Here is a 15,771-nt window from a genome sequence, read left to right on the forward strand (position 1 = left end):
TGGACGGCGTTGGGATAGGTTTGGGTTGGCACCACCGGCGAGCCGAGTATGCGATTTTACGGTGGAAAAACACCATAGACCTAACTTTCGGGCTGTACATAGCGAATGGAAGGATACGATTTGGAACGCTCGGGTTGTGGGGTCCATGTGCTATCAGTCTACACAATGTGCAATTGACTGACCGCAGTATTCGAGACGGAAGAGTCGCATTGGACAGAGGATGCTGTGAAATTCTGTAACTGACATGTCTCTCATCCAAACAGGCAACTGATTATATCCTGCTAATCTGGAGCTGTGCATGTGGTTCAGGTGGGTAATTCCTCTTCCGACACGCCGGTACTGTTGAACCTGGCATCCTGCTCGCTTGACGTGTTATATGCAGTCCATGCTCAGTGTCCTATACAAAAAGAAATCTGTCCAAACACCGTTGGTATGCAACTCTCTGTCAACTCATTCCAGGCCCAATTCATCCATCACTGGTATCATGCTCATATCAGTACAATCGCAGCCAACCCAATCCTAGGGCTGTTCATCGGCGTGACCGTGATCACACAACCAGCCGCCCGTATTCCGATGCCGCCCGGCCCTTGCCGCACCGATCTCGTAATTCATAATACATTTGTAGTGTACATATTGTACACCTCTATTTAATCTCAACGCTGTATCAGCCAACCTCATTTGTCCCCCTCCCTGCCCCCCTGGGAAATGTAGACTTGACCGTCGCCCAATTCCCCGGCCCGACAGACGAAATAGAAGAAGGATGTTTCGGAATCCCCTCGGTGTCCGCCGACCTCGGCGTCATCGGGCTGGACAGGCCACTCAGGCTCGTACTCACAGCCGCTCCAACTCCTGCCGCTGCTCCAGAACCAGAAGAACCGGGCCAGAACACCACACAATCATTCCGTTTCCGCATACTCGTCAGCCGCTGACTAAACGATTCGTCCGCAGACGGCGACTCGGACACCTTGGGGAAGAGACTAAATGTCGCTTGGTGGAGGGGCGAACGTTGGGGTGTAGATGTGGATGTCGGCGCCGGGGCGGAGTCGGAAGACTGGACGTGATTGTTGCCATTATTGTTGGTACGGTCGGGTAAAAAGCGCTGTAGCGCCGCGGGAACAGGGGCGCGTTGGCGTTTGGTTGGTTCTTGTTGTTGGGCTTGTTTCCGTTGCAGATAAAGGGCGGGCGAAGGAAGGGGCGGTAAAGGAGAAGAGGGGGGTGGGCTGATGGGGGAAATGGCGATTGCCCTTTGAGCTGGGGAGGGAGGAGGGAAGATTACGCTAATGGGGCTTACGGAGGGGTTGCGTCGGTGTTGGGATAGTGATTGGGAGTGGATTGAGGACTGTGTTGAGGTCTGGCGGCGGTGTGAGTGTGTCGTGTCGCGGGAGGAGAAGCGTGAGTGGAACGAACTTGGTGGTGGGGTATAGGGTCGTTGGGCTACGAGGGCCATGTGCTTGGATGAGGGTTGTCGCTGCTGCTGCTGGTCTTTTTCGGGAATGGCGGCTTCGAATTCGACAGTGCCCCAGGAGATGGGCACATCGGGGATGTCGTACGCGCTCGGTGGCGGCAAGTTCGGGGGGTTGAGAGATAGGGGGGTTTGCACCTGGGAGGACCGATGCGTCAAACTCCGGGAGCGACCACTGGTCGCGCTACCCAGGATGACGGCAGAGTCTGTTGGCCCCTGTCTTGGTGGATCGCCGAGCTTGATACTACGGCCAAGACTTCTTCCGCTGTCCCTGCGGATGACCTGCAGCGTCTCCTCGCCGTCAAGACCTGGAGGTTTGGCAAGTGCTAAAGGCAGTGGCTCTCGTGGAGACGAACCCGAAGCGGTGGTGTTCGCGGCACTTGGGCCAAACTCCATTCCATCGAAGCCGAAACCGGCTGTCTCGCCACCGGATAGAGGTCTTTCGTCGAAGATGGTAAGACGTCTGGACAGACGCTGGGTGGGTCCGCTAAACATTTCCCGGTTGCGCTGGGGGGGGTATGCCATCTGTCTCTTATCTTCCCGGAAGTCGTCTCCAGCAGGTCTGGAACGGAATCCCGTCTGCGAGGTTGGCGAGTCACTAGCATTTAAGTAGGCTGCCTTCGAGTCGCGTTTGCGTTGGATGAGGGCAATACAGTATACGAGTAGCAAGGTGATGATGACGGACCCTATAATAGTGCCGACCAGTATACCGACGAATTGTGCTATTGTGAGGATAGAGGCCACCGCCTTTCCCGATTGGACGCCGCTGCTGTCAGCCTGCTGAGTTGGTCAGTACTATTTCCATGTGCTATCAGTGTGTTTCAGGGGTTTCACAGCGTAGAGGGAGTACTAGTAGCTGTTGCGCTTTGTTAAATACTCGCGCTGGCACTTACACTTGCAGTCGCTTGAGAAGTCGAAGTTGAAGATGCGGGGACCGCGCTGGCATTGGCACTGGCACTGGTGATAGCAGCCAGACTACTGCTCAACGAAGCCACACTGGCACTCAAGCTCGCGGCCAAGCTCGTCGCCTGCGCAGCCGCCGCATTCGCTGCCGCAACCTGCGATCCCAACGACGTCGACACGGCCGCCACATCAGCCGACGACTGGGACGAAAGCGTGGCAATGACGCCCAAGAAACTCGACGACACGGCCGCCACATCAGCTGATGACTGGGACGAAAGCGTGGCAATGACTCCCAAGAAACTCGACGATATGGACGCCACATCAGCCGACGACTGGGACGTAAGCGTGACAATGATGCCCAAAAAACTCGACGATACGGAAGCGAGCGCCAAAGACGCACTGTTCGTCAACGAGCTACTGATGGCGGCTCCGATGGGGTCTAGGGGCCTCGGAGCCGGTACTGTTGGCTCTAACGGCGACCGCTGTTCGATTTCTTCGTCTCTGGCGTTTCCCGATTCTCTTGATTCGCCTTGGCCTAGTTCATCATCCTTCACGCCCTCAAGCTTGCCCTCAACAATGTTGCGCTGGGCCCTGGGTAGCACCAACGAAGGTGGGAGGATGGGCGGTGGTGTTATTGTCGGGGTCGAGGACAGCACCGTGGCTGTTGATGAGGGCAACGGTGTTGAATCCTTTTCCTCTCGCAGAATTTCGTCCACGTCCCTCCCTATCCTCATCCTGGACCGTGGCTCCTTGTGCTGCCTACAGACACCATCGTCCATTCTCTTCCTGTCGCCATGTCGGCTTTTTTCCTTCACCAACTCGCATGGTGACGGTCCATAGTCACCTGCCAAGACTGCCGGTAGGTATACCGCAGAAAAGACCAGTAGCACGAGGGAGGATATGATCTCGACTTTCACCATTTCGACTGCATCTTTCTTCCTTATCATAGACCCATGTCCATTATTACTTCAAATCCACCAACCGACCTAGAAACTCTCTTCTAATCACCTGAATAATAATGAAAAGTGGTGTCTCACAGAAGAACCAACGATCTTAAGAAGTAAGTGTAAAGAGAGTAGTTTGCGATTCTGGATTCTGGTCAAGAAATAATATATTATAAGACTCTGTGGTGTATGGCCGAGATCACCAAGACAGAACGGAATTATACTCTCGGGTCTCACTTAGCATCTAAATCAGTCCCACGGTCCACAGAATGGATGGGATGGGCCCCCCGGGGATGCCTAGCACCGGAACCCAATAGGGGTGCTAAGGTCCCGGCGGGCTTTGTAGCATGCATGGTACTGCCGGCCTCACCATTGCTTTCTTCTCGCAAGAATAACTCAAATTCGTCGAATAGGAAACTGGCTTGACTGGTGAGCTTTGGCAGTCTCACCAAGCGGCGAGGCGACGTCAGGGACCGTATGGCAGCATTATCCCAGCAGTCGGGGACACCTTGAAGGCGAGACTGGAAGATGCCTGTGCTCCCCTGCTCCCGCACGGCCTTAGTACGCATGATGCAGCAGCGGGAAACCTCCTGCTAGCGCTCATTGTTTAACCGTCTGAAGTCGCCATTGGGCAGCAGTCGAGGCGAGGAAGAAAACCGCAGCTAAACTCTGAGCTGACAGAATCCTGGTTTTCAAACTATCCGGAAACCCACACAACGTCAAGGCATGGAGACACGACACAAGACCTAACACACCTTCGTTCGGCTTCCGACTCGCAGCGTGCCAGTGCCCTTTGCCACGTTTTCTGTATGAGGCAACGAGGCGCATGAAGAAATGAACAAAACAAAAGGGACGAGCCCATAGCTGAGAGACGTCATGTTTCAAGCAACGGATGCTTGAGTGGTTCGAGGTCGTTCCATTCTTTCCTGGCTCATAGTTTGTAGATTTTACCGCTTTCAGCTCTCGCGGCCTGACCCGAGCGTGCCAACCCCGGTGTTCGATTCTACTTCGTGCGGGCGAGAGTCTGAAGAAGTAATTCGATGCACTCGAAAGGGTGACCAAATCAGGTATCGCGAAGGCCTTTAATCCATATGTGTACAAGGCCAGCTGCACACGACAGCCGACTAGCCGACGACTCGCATCATGGAGAACAAAAGGCACGAATTGGGTTTGAGGTTTACATGTACTTCCTTGATGACCCTGTCATCATCGTGACAGCTGCACACACCAAACCCAAAACAACATCACCGTATGTACAAGGAAAGAAAACAAAGCGGACTAGTCTCCGCGAAACCAGTGCCAGCTAATCGTCAGCCGGATACTTGGCCGTGGCCACTCGCTTTTACAGACAGAGTCTCGATCTAGATGAACTGCGTGATCGACGGCAAGACGCCCGTGTAAGCGATGCCAGACGGGGGCTCGATGCTGTAGATGTAGTCACCCCACCACTGTGCCAAGCAATCATTAGCCATCGTAACTTCCCATCAAGATTTTGAATTCCTGTCCAGAGAAACAGGACGAAAGAGAAGCCCGACAACACCGAGGGTGGACATTACTTACTGGACCGCCACCCCACCACAACCACCCCGTCCAAACATCTGAATTATCCTGCATATACGACAACATGCCCTGAATAGCCGAGATACACTGCGTATTAGCACCTCCGGCCGTCTCACCAATAATGCCCTTCTTGCCATTAGCCTTGAGCCACGCCGTAGCCTCCGTGATTCTTTCGCGGCCAATGGTACCCGACACGCACGTCGTCGAGGTGCCTGACCCGTCGCTGTCGAGGTACTGGTGCATTTCATAGACAATCTTGTCCGAAGGGTCCGTCAGCTTGGCCATGTCGGTGGCGGTGCCGCTCGAGACCCAGTGCCAGGCGCCCGTCCACGAGTTGCCCTCAACGAAAATGTACTGCGACGTCGCACCAGCGGCCCGGATCCCATCGATGCCCGCTTGGTTGAGCTGCGCGACCACGGCGTTGTCCTCGTCGTGGAATTCGTTGTTGATGTCAAAGATGACCCGCTCGTTGGTCGCGTATCGCTTAGCTACCGTTGTCCACCAGGCCTTGAACCCGGCAGTGTCGGTGATGATCTGACTTGGTTAGCTCCCACCACGTACTAGGCTCATTCAGGCTCATACGTTGCTGTAGTAGCGACCGAAGTTGTGAGGGTCGATGATGGCATAGGCTCCCCTGAGACCGAGTGAGTTTTCATGTCGCTGAATTGTAATTCTCGTCAACACACTTTCCAGTAATGTAACTAACGATCTGGTAAGGAAAAGTCAGTCTCGGATTCTCCAGTCGAAGATACAAAACCCACATCATCGAGTCCGGCGACGTAGGTCTCGTTGAAAGTTCCCGTCAGCTGGGTGGGAATGATGCGCTCCCTGAAATAGTCAACGTCAAGCCACAGCAGTATCACCAACATCGGAGGCTAACATCATCGTGGCGACTCGGAACGTATTCATGCCTTGTCCAACCATTGTCTTGTCACGAGTTAGTGTCTTGATCCCTCGTGTTGACGAGAGGCTCTTACGTCGATGGCCGAGTGAGCAGGCCAAGTAAAGTCCTTTCCAAGCTGACCTGGCAGTGCTGTATTGCCAAACTCCGCGCCCGATTCGTTGACACCAGTGAACTGGAACTTGCTCTTGCGTTTCCTCACCGTAGGCGTTGGCTCCAGTGTCGGGGCTGCCAGGACGGTAGCAACCGTCGAGGCGCCGAGAAGAAGATCAAGAAACTTCATGATGCTTTGCCACAACGGAATGGCAAACGAAATGTTCAGCTTGAACACGGACCATTGTGTTTCTAGCCTTCGGTATCCATCGTGGCCTTTTATACATCGTAGGTACTCCTATAATGGTGGCGGCGGAGACCAAAGCTCCGCCCCGGTCAAAGTGGAATATCAACGATGCTCCTGGCTCTGATTCAGTCCGTCTGTGTTGCAATTAAGGGATCACCATCGCAGATGTCGCAACCGGAATCGTGAGCCTCAGATTGGGGTTGCATCACCTGCTTGAGCGCCGAGGGGCAGGATGTAGAGAATGTGGGTAACGCAATTGTCATCTCATTGGAGAAGCGTTGGCTTGCCCTGGCCCTGAGACCTTGAATAGTACTATGTAGTACATGACCCAACCTCTGGGATGCGGCGTAGGGGAAGTTCAAGTACAACGACACAACGTCAGGACAAGTCCCGAGTTGGCTCAAGCAAGTACCTTCTTTGCTTGATTAGGACCCAAGACTTTCCATAGTTATGGCTATTATGGATGAGTCGTACGTCGTTACCATATTCAATGCGCCGAGCCAAAGCTGGTTGCTGCTTTGAGGGTGGCGGGGGAACAGCTTCCGGAACACACGGCAGAGACACCGTAAACTTGTGCCAGACGGACGATGACCGAATCTCAGGAGCACTGGCACACACCATTTTGTCATGGCATGAAACAAACAGGCGCAAATCTAGGTTAAATGGGAAGCAAGCAAGCTGCACCGTAAATGAATGGAAGCGACCTCCGGGCTGGAAGGTAACCATATTCAAGTAGTTGTTGCTTGTAAGTCGACCGTCCAGGTGGGGCCAACTTGATAGCACCCTTTACGATATTTCGGACTTTAGTTAAACCCAATCCGTTCATTTTCCGGCAACTTGCGATTAACAGACCACCCAGACCTTCAAGTCAGCCTCTGGACGCGACAATTGACCAGCCAATTCAGGGAAAATGCAACCGACGAGGTGTCTCTTAAAGGGACGTTCCGTTTGGAAGGGTAAGCCCATTTTCTCCCCCGTCCCATGGCAGAAAGGCATGCTAACGAGGTTTACAGGACCTCACATCGTTCCGTAAGAAACATAATCACCAACAACCATCCCGACGACAAGTGTGACTGACCGTCTACGCAATGAATTAGACTTCCAATCGTACGTCCAGCCCCCGGTGAGTGGGTGAAGCCCATTAAAACACAAGCGCGTTCCGCCACCATCCTCCCCAGCTTCGTAGGACTCAAGTTCGCCGTGCACAACGGCAAGGTCTACAACGAGGTCGCCATCACCGAAGACATGGTCGGACACAAGCTGGGCGAATTCTCCGTGTACGTGATCTCCCGTTTTGCTTATTCCACCATTAAATGTTGACCATTTGCTTAGAACGAGAAAGCCGTTCATCTGGGCCAGAGGGAAGTAGTAGAACGGAAGAAATCTTGGCATACCCATGGCGTTTGGAGGCGATTCTTCAGGGAAGTGATAGCATATTTGTGTCTGTTACGGCGACGGCGACTACTTGTACAAAAGGTCAAGCGAATAGCAGAAGACAGTATATGTACATCAGCGTGGCCTTGCAATGGCCTCAGTCGTATCAATTTGGGGCCACACGCGCCTCTATGAAAAATGATGACAACGCCAGTGACCGTGCCTCGGTGCGATGCAATCAATCAACCTTGAGAAGAACCAACCGAAGGCTGCTGGATCGGCCTCGCTCTCTGTCTCTCAAGCGGGCAATCCTAGCTAAATGTACAGTTCCGTAACGCCACCCCTGCCTGACGCCTTCAACCTCCAACCTGTATACCCATCCATACGGCGTGCGCGCATGCGTGCGTGCATCATAGTCGTCATCTCTCATCTGTAAAACTCGCTCCTCTTCACATTAACGCCATACTCCCCAACCGCCATGCCCAAATCTTCCATCGTAAGCACGGTGCGATTCTGGCTACCACCCTGCCCACCGCCACCATAACCCGCGCGCTGGATCCCCAGCGGCGCGCCCCGGCCCTGGTCCTTGGCACCGGGTTGCGTCTGTCCAGGGATCGGGATACCGGCCGCGGCGCCGAGGTTGCCCATGGGGTTATTGGCGCTCGTGTTGGAGGCGCGGATGCGGCTGTACTGATACGCATCGGCTGCGATATCGGCGACGAACTTCTGGGTGGCGAGGGCAAGCAGCCGGGCGAGGCGCTGGTCGGTTTGCGGGGGAGGCGGGAGGCCGGCGCGCGTCATGTAGTAGTTTGTGACTGCGTCGGGGATCTGTTACCATCATCATCAGTTAGAATGGGGAATACGGAAGACGAGGAGGAACTCACGATGGGCGCATAGTCGTCCATCTTGCTCAGGAACTCCTTCAGCGAGATGTCTTTCCGAGTCGGCATTTTGGCCTCCTGCGGCGGGGGGTTCACCTCCTCCTCTCCCTCAGGCTGGGAAGGGTCGGGCGCCATGGGCACCTGGTCGGCATTTTCGAGGGGTGCGCTCGCCATGTTGATAGATTCGGATGGGCGCTGGGGCTTTGGGGTTGGTTGAATGGAGCACGGTACCACACGATGAGAGGTCGAGTCGCGAGACGAGGAAAGCAGTCACGTGACTCTATTATTTTCACTGCAGCAAGGATGTTGCTATGTCTCGTGATACTTGTTTGGGTTGATAAATGGGGAGGGTCTGGCCGGATGTTAATTTGGTCAATGGTTTGAACCTGCTGGTCGCTTCTACTACTGCGGAATGAGCTCCTTTTAGTGCTGAGTGGCTGGTCCAAGTGTAAGTGGCCAGTTGCACAGTGCACCGTCGCTGGGCGTCGCACTCAATAGCCTTCACTCCGAACCATGAAATAAAGACTTTTTCGACTTGAAGCACGTTTGCCACGGTTGTTACAAAAACGCCTGTCGCCCCCTTCTAATCCATAGATAAACTGTTGGCAAATGCTTACTGTCCAAGAAGCTCCAAGAAGCTCACATCGTACACGCAGCGAGCACCGTCTATTTTGCGTGTCAACAATATGTCGGCCTAAATGCCCCTCGTCCATATGACCAGACATATTGCAGGAAACATGTGGGAGTAACTCTCGCCTTCGCAGCGGTTTATACACGAATTTGAATCTACTTGGTTGGGAACAGCGCTGTGCAGGTCTGTAAAAACTACCTGGGACTACGCTATCTTCTGGTATCCCCGTGCGCATGGCGTCCAATGCCAGTCAGCTATGAGAGATAACCGTTGGCGCTCAGCCATTCCTTCAACACCGCGGCGTCTCTCTCACGGTACGCTGCACGTCCCCGTACAGCATCCTTCACCTGCTCGAGGGTTCGATCGAAGTAGCTTGTGTCTTTGTCCTTGAAAAAGGCATCAATCTGACCCAGGTACTTGGCATCTGTAAATTTGTTCAAAGTCACTCTGACGAACCGGTCGAGGACGACAGGGTTTGCCATCTTCTTTGTGGCTTGGTCCCAATTGGCCTGGAGGTACTCCCAGAGCAACGGACGGGATGACGAGTTGCCTGCCAGTGCTGATCCAAGAGTGTGCATGTCACCGCTCGGGACACTATTGGACGTTGGGGCCGGAGGAGAGAGGTTAAAGAGGAATGGTAGAACCTTGTTGTTGATCAACTCTGTGTCCCTGATGTGGCCTAGGGCTGCGAGACACATTTCTTTGCCGTCAATCGACGCGCCCTTCTCCCACTCATTCTTCAGGACGCCAAATGCCTTTGCTGCGTCGGCCTTGATTGCAGCACGGTACACAATCGTTCGTAGGTTGGGATTAAATGCAACACCGTCTTTGCTCCACGACTCAAAAAGTTGATTGGCCTTCTCCAACACTTCCCGGTGTCCATTCATAGCAGCACTGAGAAGAAGTCTCTTCCGAAGCAGACGGGTGAGATACTCCTCGTCTTCAGAAAACTCCCATCCGATCTTCCCAACTGCGTCGTCGATAAGTTTTAGTACGAAGCTCTCCATGCCCTTCTTGATCGCTTCGTCATCCCCGAAGATGGACTTCACTAGGCTGACAGAATCCAATGCCTGTGCCCAAACGATCTGGCTAGTTTCCCTGCCGAAGCCTTGAAGGAACGACAACAGCGCGGGGGTGTTTCCATATCCGGAGAATGCAAGATCGGCGGCAGATCCCACAATTGATACCTTGTCCTCGACAGTTAGTTTGCCAAGTTGCGTGCCAAGCTTGGCCAATCGAGCCGGAGGATAGTTCGTCCTGTAGAAACCGGTACCGTTGTGGTTGAGCTTGTAGAAATCGCTGTCCATATCACGGATGGTGTCCTCTCTGGCAGTAAGCGCTAGTGTCTGGACTTCCTTTGTGTCAGTCTTGCCTTGTAGGCCTAAAGGCACCCACCATGTTGTCTGGTCTTCCTCGGGCTTAGCATCGCCGGTGGACAAGAAGCGGGATTGCTTGACACTAACTTGACCGGGCTCTTCAGCAACAGTCAACATGGGGAATCCAATCTTCTTGATCCAAGTTCCCATCAGGGAGTCGACATCGACGCCCGAGGCCTCTGAGAGGCCGGCCCACAGCGCTTCTGTTTTAGCGTTGCCATAGGCGTGCTTCTTGAGATAAATCGACACACCGTTCAAAAACGTCTTCTCGCCCAGATGGTTAACCAACATTCGGAGGGTAGAGCAGCCTTTGAGGTAGCTGATATGGTCGAAGATCTGGTTGACATCCAGAGCATCCTGGACTGGGACGTGGATTGGGTGAGAGGCGCGCATGGAATCTAGCTTGAAGGCCGATTTCATACCTTCGCCAACAAACTGGGCCCAGACCTGCCAGTCGGGATGGAATTCGTTGACGGCATACCATCCGGCCCATGTCGCGAAAGATTCGTTGAGCCAAAGTTCATCCCACCAATCCATGGTGACAAGGTTTCCGAACCACTGATGTGCCAGCTCGTGAGCGACTACATACGCGATACGATTCTTGTACCTAGCATCCGAAGTCTTCTCGTCAAACAGAACAGCAGTCGTACGATACGTTACCAAGCCCCAGTTCTCCATCGCTCCATGCGTGAATTCATGCACCGCCAGGAGATCAGACTTAGGAAGCGGATAGTCAATGCCGAAGCTCTCAGAGAACAGGTCGATGGTCTTGGGGGCATGCTCCAAAGCGTAGCGGCCTTGCTCTTTGAGGCCCCGAGTGGTGTACACTCGAACGGGGATCTGTTTGCCGTTGTAGCGACGGTCGGTGAAAGCCTCAACATACTCAAAGTCACCAACAGCCCAGGCAAGAAGATAGGTGCTCATGACGGGTGTCGTCTCGAACGATACCATCTGTCGGCCACCACTGGTCTTCGAGGTGCTCTTGACAGGCATGTTCGACAAAGCAATTTGGTCATCAGGGATCTCGATTTCGAAGTCGAAAGTGGCCTTGAGACGGGGCTCATCAAAACACGGGAATGCACGGCGGGCATCACAGGCTTCGAACTGAGTGCTGAACATGTAGTGATTCTCATCATCCTTCGGAACCGAGGCAGCAGCTGGGACCACGGGCTTGTATTTGCTGCGGTAGAACCCAGCCATGTCATTGTTGATGATGCCTTCGAATATGATCTCCAGAGAGGCCTTCTGAGAGGCTGGAATGGCCTCAGCGAAGCTCAGAGTGGCGCGCTGCTTCTTCTCATCGTACGCAAAGTTGGTGGTTTCCAGCGGCTGTAACGCGTTGGGGTGTTGAACAGTGATCTTGGCAGTGTGCAGCTTGATATGGAGCGAATTGAGCACAATCTCTTTGGTGGACTCCGTCACTGTCACATCGATACTATAATCTGTTTAGCCCGTGATCGGGGTCGGTAGACTGGCGGGATGACCTACGTCACCTTCCCTTGGTAAGTCCAATTCTCGAACTCGAGTGCCGAGATGGAAAGGTTGTAGTGGGAGGGCTTGAAAACCGCGGGCAGGATATCTCGGTCAGCCATGATGCTTGAAGGAATAATGGCAGAACACTGTGCTCGAGGCGTGGTGGAGAAGGTCGAACGTGGATGTATATTCGGGTGGGGCAAGAAAGTATATTTTGGAGACAATGAGCCCAGTATCGAACGGGCAGGTGGTGTTGCCTTAAACGGCCGAGGTAGAGTATTCTGCAACTGCGTAGTCGGGTAACTACTCTGGGAAGCAAAAGGCTTGGATGAACTGCTTGTAGTGGTGAAGCCCCTCAAATTCCTAACGTCCCTTGAAAGTGACGTTGCAGCTCGCCTTCCAATCGAGACAATCCTCTGTCCAAGAAAAGGTTCCATGGCTGGATTACGCCGTCTTTGATCGGCGACGGACAAACGGCAGTTCTTGCAGCAAATCTTGTCGCCTTCAACCAACCAGCTGTTCACACATGAGACAGATGCCTGCAAGTGTTTATACAATGCTTGGATGTTCTACTCCAGAATTGTCCGGTTCATACTCATATGCATTGATGGATAGCCATGGGTTTTAACTCAGAACCGGTGCTGCGAATAAGCACTAGTGCCCAAGATACCAGTTGACCTTGCAATACTGGCAGTTCCAGTTCGGGAGCTCCTGCATTTAAAACAACCAAGACAGTTGGCTGGGTGAGGTATCATAGATGTACGAAAACAAAAAAGAAGAGAGATTGATGGGTTGCAACGAAGGACCAATGTATTGAGACACTGACGATCAACGGAAGGGGAGGGTGCTAACATATGTGGTGACAAGCAGTAGAGGCATTTGAATGAGTGCAAAATCAGACGAACTGGGCGTGAGTCCCCCGAAATTGCTATATACAGGTTAAATAGATCCAACTATGGGGGTATGAAACCTCACTAGCCCGCTATAGGGAAGGCTTTTACAGTTTGTGCATCTACAATATGCAATAAAGAAAAATCACTTAATCGAGTACAAAACATCAACCTGAAGAGGACTCGGAAGGAAGGCAGGCTCCTTGCATCGTAACGAAGTACAATACCACCAACTGTGGAGTAAACTGTTTGGCGGTTTATTCGAGCCACTATGACATCGAATGGTGTCTCCAGACAGTATCTAGGTCGTTACCCTGTTCCTTTACACATTTGACAATAGTCATCTTTTGTTGACTTGAACTCGACGTGGCCAGTTCACAACCGCATCATGGACAACCAGCAGCAGATGGGTGGCCGAGATGCCGGCATCCGACGATTTTTCCAGAGGGGGGGTGGACAAGGTCAGCAGTCTGGTAATCCTTGGGTGTTGGAAGCTGGTGGTGATGCCCAAGCCCGTTCACCTGCACAATGGGCGCAACCAATTCAAAGTGAGTAGAGTCCAGCCTGTAATATTTCATGCCTCAGAAGAGAACGTTTTTTTTTGCACCCTAAATTCCACTGTGTTGAAAATCAACCAATTTTCCTGTCTGTCCTGACTTTGCACGCACACCGCAAATGGTATAATTGATCATGCCGCCAATCAACTCCCAAACGCTACCCTACCGGGTACGTACCTCCACCACGGCTCTACTTACTGCACCTACCAGAGAGCAGTTCAAGCCGTGGAGCCACGCGAGGACCGATGGAACACACATGATCCAGCAGAACGAGAGTGGTTGCGTCGTCAAGGACCTGCCCCCGAGTTCCGGCACTTTGGTGATTCGGAACCCGAGAACATCAGTTCCATGGAGGCCACAGACCTTCCTGGTTCTGATCCCCAAAACATCGATCTCATGGAGGCCAGAAACCTTGAATATTCTGACCTCGAGAACATGGATCCCGTGGAAGCCACCGACAGTCAAGAAGACGATGAAGCTGACCGAGTTGAAGGCCTTGAGAACGAAGAGGTCGATGTGGATGACGAAGATGACGGGAATGAGAACGGGGAGGAAGTAGAGGATGAAGACGGCGAAGATGGCCAGGAAGCAGAAGACGAGGCTGATGTCCAGGAGGAGGATCCACCATTTGACCCTGCATCCGTGGGCTTGAAGGAAATAAGCAACCTTGCTAGCTTCACGGTCAGCAGCTACAAGCCCGGATGCGGAGTGAAGGAGCTTCGCGATGACGATGTCAACCAATTCTGGCAGTGAGTTTCACGTGAGATGCTACTCTATGCTCAGCTAACACAAACCTCCAGATCCGATGGTCCTCAGCCGCATCGACTGAACATCCACTTCATCAAGCGTGTCGAGATCCGCGCTCTGCGACTCTACTTGGACTATGAGCACGACGAGAGTTACACCCCGACCAAGATCCAGATCACGGCTGGAACTGGTCCGAATCTCACCATCCCCTTCACCACCCTCGAGCTGAACATGCCCAAGGGCTGGATTGACATTCCTATTGCCGGCGCGGGCGGGGGCCCCGATGGCAACTCGCTCTGCTGCTGGTTCGTACGTGTCGTCGTGCTTGAGAATCACCAGAACGGCAAGGACACCCACATTCGTGGAATTAAGGTCTACGCCTTGGATGATAGTGTCGATACCGCCGAGAACCCGGTCGAGGACATGGTTGACGCCATCAACGACACGGACGACAAACGTGCCAGAAATAAGGTATACGAGGATGACTTTGATGGTGCGGTCCTTCAGCATGATGCCGAGGTCCGTCGTCGCAAGGCCACAACCAAAAAGTACGCCCCTGGAGATGGAGGGCTGACGATTCCCGATTTCATGAGAGAACCCGAGATTCGGTGAGCATCAAGTCGTGACTGGGATGGCATGGCATGGGGAGGGGCGTTTAAGCATTCATGGCATTGGTTGATGGTGGTAATGATACCCTGTGTTGAGTTGAGCGTCGGCCTATCCGAGCACTGGGCGGAAAATGATATTTGGGTCCCACACAAGACTACAGCCTCGAGGTGCGAATTAGTGACATGGGAGTGGCATTCTATTTCAGTGTAGTTGGTGAGTTCCAGAACTGGCCAAGTGGGAGTTCTATACTACTGATCCCAAAGAGGGGCAATCGCTGCTGGGCGAATGACATTGGTTCAGGTCCATTTTGTTTCGACGACAGTCCCACAACAGTCCTATGCTTATGGAGCTTACGGTAGCCTGTCATCCTTTTTATGCCATGATGGAAGGCAAGACACAAATCTTTAGAGGGTGAAGATCTTGAATCTCACCTACGTCTGTTTCGTTTGTGTGTCCAATCGTCCCTCCATCTGACTTAGTTGGTGCAGTATCATGGGACTGAGGTAAATTGCTTTCACTTCCCGCACGAGGAAGTGGAAAGCCTATCAAATGCGTGGCTCAAACTCATGGACTTCTGTCGTGATATCTTCGTTTGTCCCCGTTGGCCCAATCCTCGAGATCCTGGGTTGGATTCGCATACTCATTATACTGTCTCATAATGCTCCATCGTCCTTGCAGCATCAGCCTCCAACATTTCGCCAGCATATAGGGGTACAGCCGCTCAACCTCCCCAAGAAATATTGCTCCAGACGTGATGGCATGTCAAATTTATGTGGTAAAGGTAGATAAAGGCATAATATCTGCTGCTTGATCTACGATGTGACTCCCCCTCCTCATACTGGAAACGACATGCTCGGTTTACCTGCAGCTTCACCTGTCAGCTTACTTGTCTGATACCTCCAGAATCTGAGCAGTGCCAGAATACCAAGCTTGTGTACTGCCAGAGGGCCGATGCAGTCACGGCTGGGATGCCATTACCCTGAGCGGCATTTCCGCATACGGCAATTCGGTCTCCAACAGTGACTATGGCTATCAGCTCCCCTGTAGACTTTTCAAGGTGGTCAGCTACTCGACAAAGGCTAGGGGAAGCAGTCTTTGTACTACACATGTGTAGTAGGCACTC

General features: G+C 52.9%; 6 protein-coding genes across 6 annotated transcripts; 2 read left to right on the forward strand and 4 right to left on the reverse strand.

Annotated features, from left to right (window-relative positions):
* Positions 1-664: 664 nt before the first annotated feature.
* Positions 665-3,285, reverse strand: BCR38DRAFT_409536 (uncharacterized protein; the record flags this gene model as incomplete). Its single annotated transcript, XM_040858378.1, has 2 exons — positions 665-2,239; positions 2,356-3,285. The coding sequence occupies 2 exons, from the start codon at positions 3,283-3,285 to the stop codon at positions 665-667; spliced, it is 2,505 nt and encodes an 834-aa protein (XP_040715553.1).
* A 1,358-nt stretch (positions 3,286-4,643) lies between these two features.
* On the reverse strand, positions 4,644-6,281 carry BCR38DRAFT_208192 (glycoside hydrolase family 5 protein). The gene is made up of 7 exons (XM_040854142.1): positions 5,847-6,281; positions 5,750-5,796; positions 5,631-5,697; positions 5,556-5,578; positions 5,452-5,503; positions 4,870-5,403; positions 4,644-4,757 (listed from the first exon to the last, which is right to left on the reverse strand). The coding sequence occupies exons 1-7, from the start codon at positions 6,051-6,053 to the stop codon at positions 4,671-4,673; spliced, it is 1,017 nt and encodes a 338-aa protein (XP_040715554.1). The 5' UTR covers positions 6,054-6,281; the 3' UTR covers positions 4,644-4,670.
* Positions 6,282-7,020: 739 nt separating this feature from the next.
* Positions 7,021-7,479, forward strand: BCR38DRAFT_485278 (uncharacterized protein; the record flags this gene model as incomplete). Its single annotated transcript, XM_040863856.1, has 4 exons — positions 7,021-7,066; positions 7,124-7,139; positions 7,208-7,387; positions 7,443-7,479. The coding sequence occupies 4 exons, from the start codon at positions 7,021-7,023 to the stop codon at positions 7,477-7,479; spliced, it is 279 nt and encodes a 92-aa protein (XP_040715555.1).
* Positions 7,480-7,910: 431 nt separating this feature from the next.
* BCR38DRAFT_342809 (transcription initiation factor TFIID 23-30kDa subunit-domain-containing protein) lies at positions 7,911-8,500 on the reverse strand (the record flags this gene model as incomplete). The annotated part of the gene is made up of 2 exons (XM_040855971.1): positions 7,911-8,312; positions 8,369-8,500. 2 exons carry the CDS (start codon positions 8,498-8,500, stop codon positions 7,911-7,913), a joined length of 534 nt encoding a protein of 177 aa, XP_040715556.1.
* A 750-nt stretch (positions 8,501-9,250) lies between these two features.
* BCR38DRAFT_343048 (peptidase family M1) lies at positions 9,251-11,964 on the reverse strand (the record flags this gene model as incomplete). Its single annotated transcript, XM_040855993.1, has 2 exons — positions 9,251-11,807; positions 11,861-11,964. The coding sequence occupies 2 exons, from the start codon at positions 11,962-11,964 to the stop codon at positions 9,251-9,253; spliced, it is 2,661 nt and encodes an 886-aa protein (XP_040715557.1).
* A 1,763-nt stretch (positions 11,965-13,727) lies between these two features.
* Positions 13,728-14,651, forward strand: BCR38DRAFT_343025 (anaphase-promoting complex, subunit 10-domain-containing protein; the record flags this gene model as incomplete). The annotated part of the gene is made up of 2 exons (XM_040855992.1): positions 13,728-14,041; positions 14,093-14,651. The coding sequence occupies 2 exons, from the start codon at positions 13,728-13,730 to the stop codon at positions 14,649-14,651; spliced, it is 873 nt and encodes a 290-aa protein (XP_040715558.1).
* Between the last annotated feature and the right edge of the window lie 1,120 nt (positions 14,652-15,771).

This window comes from Pseudomassariella vexata, assembly GCF_002105095.1.
Source record: "Pseudomassariella vexata strain CBS 129021 chromosome Unknown BCR38scaffold_7, whole genome shotgun sequence".
NCBI classification, from domain to species: Eukaryota; Fungi; Ascomycota; class Sordariomycetes; order Amphisphaeriales; family Pseudomassariaceae; genus Pseudomassariella; species Pseudomassariella vexata.